The sequence below is a fragment of the Macrobrachium nipponense genome, chromosome 19 (assembly GCF_015104395.2).
Source record: "Macrobrachium nipponense isolate FS-2020 chromosome 19, ASM1510439v2, whole genome shotgun sequence".
Lineage (NCBI taxonomy): Eukaryota > Metazoa > Arthropoda > Malacostraca > Decapoda > Palaemonidae > Macrobrachium > Macrobrachium nipponense.
This window is the reverse complement of record NC_061088.1, coordinates 1,029,721-1,046,580: the sequence shown is the minus strand read 5'-3', so window position 1 is coordinate 1,046,580 and position 16,860 is coordinate 1,029,721. Positions and strand designations below refer to the sequence as shown.

Sequence of the window (16,860 nt, the reverse complement as noted above, 5' to 3'; positions counted from 1 at the left end):
CCAAAATCCAGACGGAGGTGCTGCAAACAGATGTTTACAACACCGGCGACAGAAAAAATATGAATAGAAAATGGGAATGGTTCCTGATACCCGTCTCCCAGCGGCGGGAATGGGTACTAACCACCTGACTCCCACTACGTGTGTCGTAAGTTTTTAAAAATTCTGTCGGACTTCGGAAAATACAGCTATATATATATCTGACAGGTAAGTTTCATGAACAAAATCTGTAGTTTTAGACAAAAAAAACATATCTTCTCTAAACCACTGATATTAATCCTTATAACATTTTACTCAGAAAACAATTTCAATTTTGCTAAAATAAAAGTTAAAATTTACGCTCATCTGTGAAGCTCGACGCTGTAGTAGAGAGAGAGAGAGAGTCAAGTTTCTCATGGGCTCTGACCCTCTCATCTCCCATGAACTCCCAGGCAAAATTTAATAAGTGGCTTACATGATAACCTGCCTATTTCAATACTACCTCGATGTTCTTAAAAGCAAGTTACAGATCAAATGCCTTTCTTTCCTGTGGCACAAATCATTAGACAGTATGGTATGCTGTACGTATTAGTTAATTTTAGGACTGGCCTGACATAACAGTTCCTTTCTCAATAAAATGCCCCTTTCCTCTTTCCATATACATATCAACCTAAGAGTTTGGCATTTTCTCTTTACATTCTCTTTCCACATGAACAACACTAATTATTATTATTAATTAGTTTAACCATATGGCTGGCCATCAATACTGAATATACCTCACATTTTCGTCTTCATAATTCTCCTCCAGATGGGCTATAAAACTCAAAGCGTTATAATGGCCTGTCAGCAACCAACCCCATGCATGGACAAATGAGTTGACTAAATTCATCATTACAAATATACCAATCTAAATTAGCTCTGCGGCTACTGCATCATAAACTCAATCAGAAAACAGACGGTCAATGTTCGGGTACTCACATGCATCCACCGGTACCATCGTACAGCTTTCCCTCTACAAAAGAGTAAATCTGCTGGAATTCATCTTCCCGGCATGGAAGGGAGTCTGGGACAGCAGACACGTGCAACTTGGCTCGTGCTTGCTCAAGCGGAGTATTTGGGCAGTCGACGGGCTTATCACGTGCTGGCATGTTCGGTTTTGCAGCAGACTTTTTGGATGATTTTGGAGTTCTGACAGTTTTGCTAGGCGTTCCAGTATTCTTCAACTGAGTTTTCCTGGCAATTTAAACATCATTAGGCAAAATTAACAGGTAATATAGATTTTTAGTGATCTGAAGTGCCCTGGCAAAGAAATGAGTGGTTTTAAGATCATGCACAAGAATTATTTATATGAAACAGTTACTATCCTCCTTTTTTCTCCTTCAAACTTACATTTTTAAACCTCCCACACCTGTCATTCTTCTTTTCATACTTCCTACTGCTATCTTACACATTTACGTATGTCACTTAAAAGGATTACTGATGTATTTCAACTCTGAATCTTTCATACATACCTGGAATATACAGAACATTAGACCCACAATACTTAATAAATCCTCATTACCTTTCTTTTATCATATGTTACTACTAAATTTGCAATATAACATGTATCTCGGTCTGCAAGAAAATTATTCCGATATACATCTTGAAAAATGACTCATGAAAGCCTGCACATGAGGGGGTAAAAAAAAGGCCACAAAAGAACCTTCCTAGGTGGTGCTTTAATATGCAAAAGAATTCTAAACCACAGATACCAAATAAATAACTTATGGAAGAAAAAGTTAATAAGTCAGTTTACCTTCCAAAGAGAGAGAGTAAACCTTTCTTCCTGAAGTAACAGTGCATTAGCATTAACAGGAATAAATAATCAAATGCAAGATGAAATCAAAAAGAGCAGTGAAAAGCACAAACAGAACAATGGCACTACTCAGTAACAACATTTCTACAGTAACTGATGTAAATGATAAGTTCTGGAAAACATAAGTAAAAAAAAGAATGAATTAAATGTTGTACACATACAGCCTACTGACAGTAATATAACTGGTTGGGGCAAAAATATTGCTAAACTGTCTTACCTGGGTGGTGTAGCTTGAAGTAGTTTGAAATCCTCATCGTGTTCCAATTCATGGTCGTTCCTCTCCTGTATGGACCCAAATGTTAGTCCACAATCTAGGCACTTATATCTTTTACCACGTCTATCCAGTTTCTCGGTTTTCCCACCCAGAGACTTTCCTTCAGCAGTATCGCTAACTATGACATTCTTCATTTGTGGATGTGGATGGCTCTTTGGTGTCTTTGACAAAAATCCTTCCTTAGAGTTACAATGGTGGTCTTTATGGCTTTGTCTCTCCTCTTTTGAAGCAAATGTCGCTTTACATTCTTGACATTTATATACCTTGACTTTGTTTTCACCAGTCTTATCTTTTTGCACCTCTTTCACATCATTTAAACTACTTTCTTTTGGTTTTACTTTTTCAGCTACTTTTTTCTCACATTGCCTTCTTGCATTTTTACCTGAAATTTCTTCAGCATCACTGTCAGACTCAATTTCATCGTCACCTGCGTCAGATAACTCAGAGTCACTGCCGCCCCCGAGTAAGTCACTGATCTCGTTGCCCTTGAGACCTCTCACTTTCCCAATTTTCTTTATACTGTCGAGTTTTTCACTGGGAGACTTCTGTTCATTTATTGTATCATTACTTTTATTCTTCAACACATTAGACTTATCTGGTGACTGCTTCTTTGGTGTGCAACTACTCGGAGTTAAGTTAGCTTTACTTTTCGGAGAAGTTAACACGCCATTCCTGTCTATTTCACCGTTACTGAACATCTTATAACACAAGACTTTTAATGTGCGACCAGAATTTGTGACCCTCTCGACAATGTCATCCGTACTGCTCAGGGAGTCGTGTGATTTATTAGGCTGACTTTTCATTCTTGAATCCTTTTTCTCTTCGTGCGAAGACATTTTAATTCGTTTGCTCTGTGCATTTTCGGGCTCAGGGGTAGAAGACAATTGTCGTTTTAATGACCGAGAAGCACTGCTGTTCCCTAAATTAAAAAGAGAAACAAATGAGTTTTATGCAAGTATAAAATGATAAAGTTTTAAATAACTTAGTTAAATAAAAATAAACCTCTTCAGGTATTAATGCTGTAATGCCTGGTATGGCACCAACGACTTGAAAACAAAGCCATTCAAAAGACAAATGAAAATCATAAACCATTTCTAAGAGGCATATACCCCGTCACTTAAGGGAGCTCCTTACTTGCTACTCATAAATGTCAGTTGTTAACAAGCTCACCCAGATTTGGATGAAACCAAAGAGGATTAGAGAAACCAATTCCAGTAGCATACTGTCTGTAGTTTATATTGATGCAATATTATCACTTTCACCTTTAGGAAATAAGCGTACTAGAATGGGTCCTTAATATCAGTATTGGTACTATGCTGCTGCTGCTGCTGCCTTATATTTCACAGCCTTATGGAATGGAACAGAATACAGAGTTTAGGTCAAAGGCCAAGCACCAGGACCTCTATGAGGTCATACAAAGTCCAAAAGGAAATTGAGTGAAAAAGATTTGAAAGGTGTAACAGAAGGAAAACCTCAAAGCAGTTGCACTATGAAATAATTGTCAAGAGAGAGTGGAAGTAAGGTGAAAGAGAATATGAACAGAGATACAGTAAAAGAAACGAAAGGGGTTGCAGCTAGGGACCAAAGGGGCACTGCAAAGATCCTCAAATAATGCCTACAGTGTACTGCATGAGGTGCACTGATGGCACTAACACCCTACATGATCCCATCCATAAGGAAGTTAATGTTAACTCAGTGCAGTGGTCTGGTTAAAGTATCTATTAATATCCGGTGCTTTTGAATACTGACCAATGATAAAACAATGTACTTCTAAAGGTTTAAATACATGAAGTTCCCCCCCCCCCCCCCCTCCCTCCCGCAAAAGAAAAGAATACAAAATTCTGACATTCTTTTAAGAAAAATGTCAAAATTGTACCTCCTCCTATATGAAAATTCAGTCTGAAGTGAAACAACAATGTTCCAACTTACCACCTACAGGTGCCTTCTGTGGTGTCTTGTCCTTGGCCTGAACCTCTTCAATTGGGGTGCCACTGTTTTCTTTGTTAGAAATCTTGCTGAATTTCTTTCTGGGTTGTTGAGGGCTTGCAGTACTATTAGTTTCTACATTTGTGAGATCTGTGGCGAGGGAACGACGAGCTGATGTCCTGCAATATCAAATGCCATTGAGTGAGAGAGAGGGGGAAATACGAATGATCAGTAAACAGCACAAACCTAATAGTATTCCAAGTTAGAGAGGATAGTTAGTACCTTTAACTAGAATATGAGAGTAAAACTGAATAGTACTACATTATACTATGGAATAGTACTAACTTGCCTAAAACTCACAAAGCTGCATGTCAATAGTATTTAGCTATAAGAGGTTATCTGGGTAACAGAAATGATACAAGGAAATTGTAATCAATTGCACTAAAAATAATAATGATATTGTTAGTATACAATAAAGTTTTGTACATACTTACCTGGCAGATATATAGTACTTAGCTTATGTCTCTGACGTCCCGACAGAATTCAAAACTCGCGGCACACGCTACAGGTAGGTCAGGTGATCACCCTCTCCCGCCGCTGGGTGGCGGGAATAGGAACCATTCCCGTTTTCAGAACAGATTTTCTCTTACACCTATCTCCTGAGGGGAGGTTGGGTGGGCCATTCATCGTATAATCTGCCGGGTAAGTATGTACAAAACTTTATTGTATACTAACAATATCATTTTTGTACATGCAACTTCCCCGGCAGATATATACTTAGCTGATTGACACCCTTGGTGGCGGGTAAGAGATAGTTACTCACAATAAACAACAATAAAAACAGGGAAACAACATCTGTTGTAGGTCATATATATATAAACTTATTTAAAACCTTGGTTCCTACCTTATTGGGCCGAAGACTTCATGATTACTGTCTATGAGTCTGCTTGCCTCAAGAGTTTCAGTGGGGATGAGACCTGACACTGATAGCTCTTCTGGATCGTGCCAATGGGGGCGAGCCCGCTTACTTGACAGAGCCTTCACCTAGGTCCAAACCACTAACAAGGAGCACGAAAAACCAATCCCGACCACCTGACCACACTACATTTGTTAACACTACGATTTGAAAGGAGCATTCCCAAGACCCCTTCCAATCGACCATAAAAACACAACACCAAAAAACGTTTAAAATTACTAACTTAACTAACTATAAAGGATTAGGTTCAGCTCCTTGCCCCAGCAACGAATCCGCAGACACGAACGGTCCAAGAGAGAAGCACTTATCATAAGTGACTCACACGTCTCTTAAGTAATTTGATGCAAAAACCGAATTGCACCTCCAATAGGTGGATTCGACAAGAGTCTGTATCGACATATTCCTATGATACGCTTAAGAGGTAGCTACAGCTCTGACCTCATGTGCTTTGACTCTTAGAAGCCTTAAATGTTCCTCTTCACAGGAAGCATGCGCTTCTTTGATAACGTCTTTAATAAAATACGCTTGAGCATTCTTAGAAATCATCCTCTTAGGATTTCTTACGGAACACCAAAGGCTATCCACATTTCCACCAAGTAGCTTCTTCCTCTCTAGGTAGAACTTGAGGATCCTGACTGGGCACAATGTCCTCTCTAAGTCTCTCCCTACCAAAGAGGACAGTCCCTTAATCTCAAAAGTCCTTGGCCATGGTTTAGAAGGATTTTTGTTCTTTGCTAAGAACAGGGGATTAAAGGAGCATACTGCAGAATCTTCCTTAAAGCCCACAGTTCCTTCTAAAGCCTGAAGTTCACTAACTCTCTTAGCAGAGGCTAGTGCAAAGAGAAAGAGAGACTTTCTAGTCAAGTCTCTGAATGAGGAAATTTGAGGAGGTTCGAATTTCTCGGACATTAAATATCTAAGAACCACATCCAGGTTCCAACTAGGTGGTCTTATAGTCTTGGACTTCGAGGTTTCAAAGGACCTTAACAAGTCATGCAGATCCTTGTCCTCCGAGATATTAAGGCCTCTATGTCTAGAAACAGAGGAGAGCATGCTTTTATATCCCTTTATTGTGGTAACGGCCAGATTGCATTTTTCCCTCAAATAAAGGAGAAAATCAGCTATTTCAGTTACAGAGGTACTGGAAGAGGATACTTTCTGGGACCTGGCCCATCTTCGGAACACTTCCCACTTCGACTGGTACATGCGAAGAGTTGAAGGTCTTCTGGCTCTAGCAATTGCCTTTGCAGCCTTGCATGAAAACCCCCTCGCTCTGACGAGTCCTTCGACAGTCTGAAGGCAGTCAGACTGAGAGCGGGGAGGTTTTTGTGGTATCTGTCAAAGTGGGGTTGTCTGAGAAGATCCTTCCGCAGTGGAAGGGACCTCGGGAAATCTATTATCCATTCCAGTACCTCTGTGTACCAATCTTGGGCTGGCCAGAATGGGGCGATGAGGGTCAGTTTGGCTCCCTCCGCCGAGACGAACTTCCTTACCACTTCTCCTATTATCTTGAAAGGAGGAAAAGCGTACCTGTCGATCCCCTTCCAATCCAGAAGGAGACCGTCCACTGCAACTGCCTTTGGATCTGATATCGGAGAGCAGTAGTTCTCCAACCTCGCATTCCAATTCGTTGCGAACAGGTCAATATTGGGTCTCCCCCAGAGGTCCCAAATCTCGTTGCACACTTCTGAATGCAGAGTCCATTCCGTGGAAAGGACCTGATCTCTTCTGCTCAGAAGATCTGCTCTCACGTTCTTTTCCCCCTGGATGAACCTGGTTAGAAGAGTTATTCGCCGTTCCTCTGTCCAAAGAAGAAGCTCCTTTGCTTTCTCGAAAAGGGAGAAGGAGTGAGTCCCTCCCTGTTTCCTTATATAGGCTAGAGCTGTCGTGTTGTCCGAGTTCACTTGCAACACGGCACCCAAGACTTGAGGTTCGAAGTGAACGAGAGCTAGATGGACTGCTGCTAGTCCCTTTTGTTGATATGCCAGGACACCTGTTCCCCACTCCAGGTGCCTGACACTTCTCTCGAGCCTAGAGTCGCTCCCCATCCTTTTTCCGAGGCATCTGTAAATAACACTAGGCGAGGGCTCGACAACTGAAGGGAGAGCACTTGATTTAATCTGTTTGGCTCTAACCACCAACTGAGGTCCTCCTTTATGCTCTTTGAGAGCTGAAAGGAGTCCTAAAGCTCTTGGTGCTTCTGATCCCATTTCTCCCTGAGGAAGAATTGTAGGGGTCTTAAGTGTAGCCTCCCTAGAGAAACGAACTGTTCCAACGAGGAAAGAGTCCCCAGAAGACTCATCCATTCCCTCGCGGAACATTGTTCTTTCTCTAGGAAGGTCGTCACTATCTGTAAACATCTCTCCTGTCGTTCCTTTGATGGATACACACGAAAACCCCGAGAATCCATCAGAATTCCCAGATAGACAATGCTTTGCTGGGGATTCATCTGGGACTTCCCGAGGTTTAATAACAGTCCCAGGGACTGAACTAGGTCCAGTGTTAATTTCAAGTCCTCCAGACATCGATCTTTTGATTGGGCCCGGATCAGCCAATCGTCGAGATACAACGAGATTCTTACTCCTTCGATATGTAGCCAATGAGAGACATTCCTCATAAGACCTGTGAACACTTGAGGGGCCGTGGCAAGACCGAAGCATAGGGCTCGAAATTGAAAAACTTTGCCCTGTACCATGAATCTTAGGTACCTCCTGGACGAGGGATGGATAGGTACATGAAAATAGGCATCCTGAAGGTCCAGGGACACCATCCAATCCCCTGGACGAAGAGCTGCAAGAACGGAGGATGAAGCGATTCAGGGCACTTACATCCAGGACTGGTCTCCACTCTCCTGAGGCTTTTGGTACAAGAAAAAGACGATTGTAAAACCCTGGAGATTGCAGGTCTTGAACCCTTTCTATCGCCTCTTTGTCCATCATTTCTTCTACTAGTTGTACCAGGGCCTGGTTCTTTAAAGAATCTCAGTATCTTGCTGTTAACTCCCTTGGAGTTGTTGTTAAGGGAGGCTTCTCCCTGAAGGGGATAAGGTATCCTCTCTCGAGGATAGAGAGGGACCAGTTGTCTGGCCCTCTCTGAGCCCAGACTTTCGCAAACTTCAGCAGTCTGGCTCCTACTGTAGTCTGGAGGACTACTTTCTCATTGCGGTTTAGGGAAGGGCTTGCGTGCTGATCTTCCTCTCTTAACCGGTCTCCTACTCCTAAGAGAGGGTCTAGCCGTCGTTCTCCCTCAAAAGGGCTGCTGAAAAGCAGGCTTCTCTCTTTTAGCTAAAGGGACTGCCGGTTTCAGTCTTTTCGCCGACTGTGCAAGAAGATCCTGAGTTGCCTTTTCAGATAAAGACTAAGATATGTCTCTCACTGTCTCTTGTGGAAACAGGTGACTAGACAGGGGCGAATAAAGCAGGGAGGATCTCTGTAGAGGAGACACAGATTTCGCCAAAAAAGAACTGTAGACAGATCTCTTTTTAAGGACTGCAGATCCAAAGAGAGAAGCCACCTCCGTAGATCCATCCATCAAGGCCTTATCCAGACAAGAAAGGACACTCGTTAAAACTTCCATCGAAACAAAGTCTGGATCCTGTGCTCTCTTGGCCAGGGCTCCCAAGGCCCAATCCATAAAATTAAAGACCTCAAGTGTGCGAAATAGACCCTTAAGTAAATGGTCCATTTCGCACATTCCCCATGAGGCCTTTGCCGAATGAAGAGAGCGTCTTCTAGACGAATCCTCTAGCGCTGAAAAATCAGCATCAGCTGAAGAAGGGAGGCCCAATCCCATTGGCTCTTTTATGTCATACCAGACACCTGGCTTACCTGCCAACTTCGAAGGAGGGCAGGAAAAATCCGTCTTGCCCGCTTCTTTCTTAGAGAGGAGCCAGTTCTCCAAGCTCTTGATGGCTTTCTTCATAGAAAGGGTCGGATTCATTTTCACGAACAAAGACGACTTGGAAAGCTTAGTGCTTGAAAGCAGTGATCCCGGCGAAGGAGGATCTGCAGGACGAAGAGAGTCACCGAACTCTTGAAGAAGCAGGGCTGCCAGTCTCTTGTAATCCGAGACGCCCACATCTACAGGAACTTCCTCCTCAGATATCTCTTCAAAGGTAGCATTAGGAGAAGAATGCCTCTTCGGAGAAGGAGTCCTAGAAGGAGAAGCGCTCTTTTCCTTCGCAAGAAGTTTGGTAGAGGAAGGAAGACCACTTCCCGAAGCGATCCTATTTCCTGAAGAAACAGTTCCTACTGGAAGGGGCCTAGAAGAAGAAGAATGCCTGCTTCTTCTAAAAGGTTCTTGCTGCCTGAGAGGGGAAGAGCTCGCATCTTTACAGGAAACTCTATCAGGAGTAGGGCGAGAATCCCGTAACAGGCTCTTTCCAGGCTCCTGGCGCCTGTGAGGAGAGGCGCTAGCGTCACGTCGGTGGCGTCTGGGGTAGAAAAACGTCTGCTCTCATCCTGGCTCCTGCCAGGAGAGGGGTTTACTTCCTTTCGAAGACTCTTGCGAGAAGGTAAACTCGGAACTCCTAAGGAGAGCCTAACAGGAGCAGGGCGTACAGAACCCATCATGCTCTTCTCAGGCTCCTGGCGTCTGCGTGGAGAGGCGCTAGCGTCCCGTTCTGGGCGCCTGGAAGGAGTAAATCGCCTGGTTGGAGAATACCGTCTTACATCACGATGGCGCCTGCTAGGAGAGGCGCTAAAATCTCTCCGAGAACGTCTGGGGGGCGAGATTTCTTCCTCTCTCTCTCTGCGTCCCCGGGAAGAGCGGAGACTATCCTGTTTCTTAAGATAGCAAGGAGAGGCGCTTCTATCTCTCAGAGAACGCCTATAAGGAGAAGAACGTTCTTTACTCCTACGTAAGGATCGACTATCCTGGCTCCTGTCAGGAGAGGGGCTTGCGCCCTTATTCGGGCGTCTAGACGAATGCGGGATCCTACTAGAAGAAGCTCTTCTGGTCGGAGTAGTAGATCGTTCTCGAAAGGGAGAAGCGTATAGCAACGATCTTGTTGGGGAGTAGCGCCTTCCAGGAGAGAGACGCCTACCAGAGTCCAAACGCCGACTTGACGACCGTCTCTTAAGAGAGCTCTTTACTGGAAGAGAGACGTCCTTCCTGCGAGAAGGCTCCTTAGACAGCGAGCCTACTAACGAGGATAACTGCTCCTGCAGTCTTACCAAAAACTTCTTGGTAGAAGCATGAATTCCTTCCGGAGAAGAAACAGGAGACTTCATCGCTCTCTTCTTCTGAGTGGGAGAATACTCTGGAAAAGGCTCTGGGATGGAGTCTAATGCTTCTCCTGCAGGCGCCTTCCAGGCTCTCTTCAGAGGGCGCGACTTAAGACGCGGAGCTCCATCCGCGTCTCGGAGAAGAAGAATCCGAATCGGAAAAACACTTCCTAAGGACGCTTTGTCTATAGCTGTCCAAGGCAGCCTGGGACGAGTCTACAGGACCTGCCGAAGGGACGCCTGACCGTTGGGAATACTCTACATCCCCCTTGCGGCTTTCGACATTCCTCCTCCCTTGGTCATGGGAGTCTGAAAGAGGTCTAGGCCTAGAAGCAATGCGGAGTCGGTCAGACGCCCCCTCCACTACACTGGGGACACTGTACACTTCACTGCACACTTCACTCTTACCTTCCATTTCTCGTAATTGCCTTTGCAAATTACGGATCGAAGCTTCCATTGCAGCTTTCTCCGATCGAGACGAATCTACGATTTCGCTGCGGGGGGAAGGAGCTGAACCTACTTTAGCAGTAGGAGAAATTACACTGGAAATAGAAAGATTGTCCTGATCCAAAGAGCAGGATCTACTTGAACTTTTAGCAGAAGCTTTCCTAATTCTATCTTTCTCCAACTTATTTACATACGCAGTCAAACTCTTCCATTGCACTTCAGTCAAACTCAAACATTCGTTACATGTGTTACTAACTCAGCATTCATTCCCCCTACATTTAACACAAATAGTGTGAGGATCCACCAAAGCTTTCGGCAGTCACCTTACATCCTTCTTTCAAACAAACTCTAAAACGAGTTTCAGGCACAACATCAGCCATAATGAAGAATCCTAAGCAAATCCAAAAAACGGTCCAAATCAGCGTATACCAAAGCCAAAGAAAGAATACTTCACCAAAAAAAAATCCTTAGCAAAGCAAGCAGAATTCCGTGCAGGAGGAACTAACAACGATGTTGCCAGCACCGGCGACAGAGAAAATCTGTTCTGAAAACGGGAATGGTTCCTATTCCCGCCACCCAGCGGCGGGAGAGGGTGATCACCTGACCTACCTGTAGCGTGTGCCGCGAGTTTTGAATTCTGTCGGGACATCAGAGACATAAGCTAAGTATATATCTGCCGGGGAAGTTGCATTTACAAAAATAAGGTTTACAGATCCAATAAAGTTTATAAATCTATATCATACATACAAGGAAGCTTGTACCTTTTAAAGTTTGTGCATAGAAGGCAACCGTTACAGTATCCAGTTACTGTGAATAAAAACTAAAACATTACGGTCTCCGTTCCATAGTGCAGATTTACCAATTAAACTTAACTATCGTGTGCACATAAAACTGCTCACCTTTCACTTGGAAAGTTGTATAAATCCTCCTCACACTCAAATGGGAAGAGTTTAGGTTTCTTTCCTTCGTAACTGAACCTGCAGACGTACAGTGGTCCTAACACGCCTGCTGGTCTCCTCACGCTAAATGGATCAGTTGAAGACAAAGCTTCCTCAACCTTGCAATGAGAAATTTCTGCTTGTATTCTTCTGAGAATTAACATTAACAATAAATAAAAAAGAAGCATAAGTCATTTACGGTACAACCTCCTATTCTACCCATACTGTAACACCTACTACAAAGACTTCATAAGATACACCTACTGCAGACTTCATAAGATAAAAAACCTGAGTCTTCTTTTCAGTGAGTATCCCACTGTTATAGGGAGCACAATTTCTGCATTTTCTCATCCCTGACCAATTAGTACCGTATAATGATTTTGTATCTATTAAAATGTCAGAATAGCATATACTTTTTTAGCATTCTCATAGGATTATGTTGAAAACAAGAGACAAGGAATATTTTCAGGCAAATTTCAAGGACTGCAGTCTTGAAAACACTGGTTCATTACCACAGGCGAGAGAGTAACTTCAGGTGCCTTGCACAAGTACATACTACTGGTTTTTGTTGCTGAACTTGATTTCACAGTAAAAGTACATTAAAAGGACTATAGAACAGTAGATTACATGAGCATATGACCTATACTTACACAACACATGCTATGAACACTCTCTACGTCAATGTCTGTTTCGAAAGAACGTTCTTCTCTGACGACTTCTATGTCGGTTGCAATGCGAGGAACACCTGAAGAAATTAAGCACTTTTTCATAAATTGTCCATAACCAATAGCAGTTAAATATTCTAACAAAAACCTTTCAAATAAGTGCAAATCCAGAGTCAATGCTAACAATGATTTGTATCTGAAAGCTGTGAAAATTGATCTAAAATCTCTATATATCATCACAACACACTACACAACCCAAACAACCAATGAAAAAGTTAACTGAAAACCCAGGATTTAAGTCAGAAGAATCCCTACAGGAAGATACATAGAACAAGGTTTGAAAATGATCCTTATAATTCTTTATCATTAAGATTTTCACAGCATCTTAAGCCTTTACAAGGAATAAACATGTAATGAATTCCCTTCACTATACCCCATTTTGTGCACTTTCAGTCTTAATTCAAACTAGACTAGGTCTTCATCTAAACCTTTTTATGTGCAAATACACATTGGATAAACTGAGCATCCCCTGGGTAGATGCATGATCACACACGCACACACACAAGGGTCCCCCACAGTACTCAGGACACCATGTTTCTCTATTCATAAATGCAAAGGTTAAGTTCAAGAAAGGTAGACAACGAAGCACAGATTGGTGGTGTCAATAGGAGAGCTACATTACAGGTAATATCCTGTCACCGTGAGCATAAACATCAACAAAACAACACATAATAAACAAATTAGAACGGTACCTTGTGAAACTCTCTTGCGCTCTCTCAAGTTCACAACGTTCATGCGAGAGTACCACTTTACAACGGCTCTTCTATTATCTTTTCGTTCACCTGAAATGTTTTATAAATATACATATATGTTAATACGTACTTACTTCAAAGTTTCTCACGCAAATACCAATTTATTAAATCTACATGTCTGAAAAACTCTTACATTTTGAAATCAGTTTACATCAGTTACTTCTAACATTTAAAACTTTAGAAAATGTACATACCACTGTCATAACACTTGAGAATTCTTGCTATGTCGCATTCCTCAGTATCATAAGGGTTTGAAGAATCCTCATTCTGTACGAACACACAGTCCCCAACACGGAAGCTGACTCCTGCCATACAAAAACCGCTGAAAGATAATGTTATTGGACACTATTATTAAGCATTTCTGACCATTCCTGTTGATACAAATACCTCATTACAGTAGTACCTCGAGATACAAAATTAATCCGTTCCGAGGCGCCCTTCGTATCATGAGGTTTTCGTATCTTGGACCACATTTTACATGTAAAATGGCTAATCCGTTTCAAGCCCTCCAAAAACACCCCAGTAAATAATATTTCCAGGCCTAAAAGACATGTTCTAGGGTTAAGACGCCGATCCGACGGAAGAAATATGACTCCAAAAAGGCAAAATACTGTACATACTTGAGTAATATTCAACTGCATCTAAACCTAAGAGCTAAAAGTTTAGAATATGCCAATAAAATGTATAAATAATCATTATGTACTCATTTCAAATAATTATTAATTAATCATTAACTATAATACAAAAACAAACAAAAAAAAAAACCTTCCAATTGATTGTTTACATTCAGCTCTTACCCGTCTTACGAGTACCGAACGAACGCCAAGCAATCATTTTTCCTAGCACACAGTAAACCATAAATTTTCATTAGTATCTCTCTTCAACTAATGAAACTACCAAACAGTATAATAACCATTCATTTCTATTCTTTATTCTATCTTTACCTAATGGAGATACCGAGTTACTGACAGCTATATAATGAAACATACGTATACGTAACGTAATATTAAAACAGAAGAAGAATTCTAAAAAATATGTATTTGTTGGCAGTCTGATTTATTTTATATTTTATGATATCTAATTCACAATTTTTTTTATTAAATGTATTGCATGTACTCATTTCAAATAATTATTAAGTAACCATTAGCTATAATAAACAAAGAAAAAAAAAAAAGCTTCCAAACTTCTGTTTACATCCAGCACTTACGAGTATCGAACGATCGCCAAGCAATCACTTTACACAGTAAGCCATAAAATTTCATTATCTCTCTTCAACTACTGAAACTACCAAACAGTATAATAACCATTCATTACTATTCTTTATTCTATCTTTACCTAATGTTTTTTTTTTTTTATTAAATGTATTGCATGAATAAGTTTTTCAATTTACAGCATCCTTTTACCAATAGCATACTTAAAGCACAAGGGGTAGATGCTGACCAATAGGAAAGCAGGACCTTATGGGGTGACTAGCATCAGGAACCAATGGGAGAACGGGAGGATGGTGGCGAGTTTACTCAGTTGGCGGCGCGGGAGTTTTAAAATTGTTCTCGGTGGTCCGGGCGAATCTCGGGACTTTACAGCAACAACCTTTCGTATCTTGAAAACTTTTCGTATGTAGAGCTGTAAAATTTTTCGTATTTGCTTTCGTATGTCGAGTTTTTCGTAAGTTGAGCCTTTCGTATGTCGAGGTACCACTGTATTTTGTTTCCTCGTTCAAAATTCTGCTTTCTCACTGTGGTCCCCCTAAAACTGCTAGGTAATCCTACAGTTTAGGGGTTCATATTCACTGCTCTCTTGTGTGTGCTAAATTTTCTGTCCTATTTTCAATTTCTTCTTTTGCCAGATCTACAAATATAAGTATATTTGCTAAAAGAAGGAGCTGTTTATCTGTTTATAGAGGCAGAGACTAAAAAAACAAAAATAAATAAATAAAGGGAATAAAGCTCTGCGCCTCAAGCGAATAGTGTAGTGCGCTCACAACTGTGTTGTGGAGTGAGCACTTAGGAACAAGGTAGGAACTTGGCCCGGGCTCTGGCTTTTCAGCAGCCACTTTTTTATAAATCTGAAAAAATGAGCAGTTGATCTATTTACAGAAGCAGAGATTTATAATTTTCTCAAAATTCTAAAGGTCCATATCCCTTAGGACATGTTTTTGTTTATTTATGTTCCCACTTTATTCCTTTTGATTTTTTTTTTTTTACAATCTCTGCTACTTAAGCAGATAAACTACTAATCTTTTCAGTTCTCCATAATTCAATAAATATTTAATAAATCCCATGTGCTGATCCTGACTTTATGTAAAGCAGTGAATTTGGACCCCTTACCTAAACTGTAGGATTACCAACTGCTACACTAAAACCATAAGGAACTCAGAAACAAGTGGTCTGCAATACCAAGGCAAATATCCAAGGCTTGGCCTAATGGTCAGAAATACATAAAACACTAATATGCCAAAATCTATTGTCAATGTATTTAAGCAATTTCTGGGAGTTTGACTCTTCGTAGACGTCTATTGCTTTCTTCAGCTCGTTGAAACCTGAAGTTCGTGGAGATTCAAAGAAGATTTGAAGTACACAGATAGATTAGTTTAGTTTTATTTTTCATGTATATAGTCAAAATCTAAGTATGTTTAAGTATTACCGTATTGTATATAGTCAAAATCTAAGTATGTTTAAGTATTATTGTAATTTTTTAAACGTATTTTCATATACTGCCAAAAGGTTTCGGTGCTTTGGTGATGAGAGTATTGCTTCACTTTTACATTTTGAACTGAACATGTTCAGCGAAACAATTCAGTTCGACTATTATTACTACTGTCGCTGATCTTCTAGTGCTGTACCCATAGCTCTTAGCAACAGTGTACAGCAACTGCTGCATGATTAGCAAATTGCCATACCTAGAGCAAGTCAATAGTGCAATAAGGCACCACTGACAGAATCTGATGTATCCCCACTACACTATGTTATTTGTACGGCAGGAAGTCTGAAATTGACGCATGTGCAATTCACTGCCGCACCAATATCTATCGCAATCAGGGATACGGCTGCCGTACCAATATCCTGTGCCTCATGTTTTTATTTTTACCATGTTTTGTTTACAATTATATAAACTATATCTTTTTTAAATTTGTTCCCTAGGGCCTGGTACTAAAAGCAGAGCACATTTTGCACATAGGTAAACTGGTAGTTACCAAAGCAGGGGACTGTGGTGGTAGTCAGTTTTACTACCAAGGAATTAAAGAAACTCTAAATTATTCGTGCCTAAGACATAGACCAGACCTAAAGTACTCTACTCAATTATGGGAAAGGTTGCCCAACCCACATAAGGCTAGTTGGGCCTAGTCTGGACCTAGCCCTGGGCATGTCTTAACAGGAGGTTAGCCTAACGTAAGAAGTTTCAATGTTAGCCTAGAAGTAAAACACATTAAAAATTGCAGGTCAAATATCTATTGCTTATAAATATCTAAATGCTGATATTAAATTATAGTACTACTTGGGTCTAGGCCTAGTAGGGGGAACAACTGACTGGACTAGCAAATCCAGTTTCCACCGCGTGTGAAGCCACCCTCCGAAAAATCTGGCTCTACACAGTACACACATACCTCCATGACGCTTTCAAAATATTTACTTACAACTCGGAATATTTAGAAGACTGACGCCATCTCGATGTTTGCAGAATCGCTTGTGTCAATAAACTTCCCATTCCATGTGCTAAATCCGCACACCACTTGTACCCATAGACACTGGGGCACTTTCTTCACAAA

General features: G+C 41.3%; 1 protein-coding gene across 1 annotated transcript in view; it reads right to left on the bottom strand.

Annotated features, from left to right (window-relative positions):
• LOC135213439 (cell division control protein 6 homolog) overlaps positions 1–13,416 on the bottom strand; it is a 32,864-nt gene extending 19,448 nt beyond the window's left edge. Inside the window, exons 1-7 of the mRNA XM_064247400.1 lie at positions 13,289–13,416; positions 13,035–13,124; positions 12,268–12,362; positions 11,579–11,736; positions 4,035–4,210; positions 2,049–3,024; positions 955–1,209 (exon numbers count right to left, since the gene is read on the bottom strand). Coding sequence (XP_064103470.1) covers positions 955–1,209; positions 2,049–3,024; positions 4,035–4,210; positions 11,579–11,736; positions 12,268–12,362; positions 13,035–13,124; positions 13,289–13,406 — 1,868 coding nt within the window. The 5' untranslated portion in view covers positions 13,407–13,416. The remainder of the gene's footprint in view (positions 1–954; positions 1,210–2,048; positions 3,025–4,034; positions 4,211–11,578; positions 11,737–12,267; positions 12,363–13,034; positions 13,125–13,288) is intronic.
• Between the last annotated feature and the right edge of the window lie 3,444 nt (positions 13,417–16,860).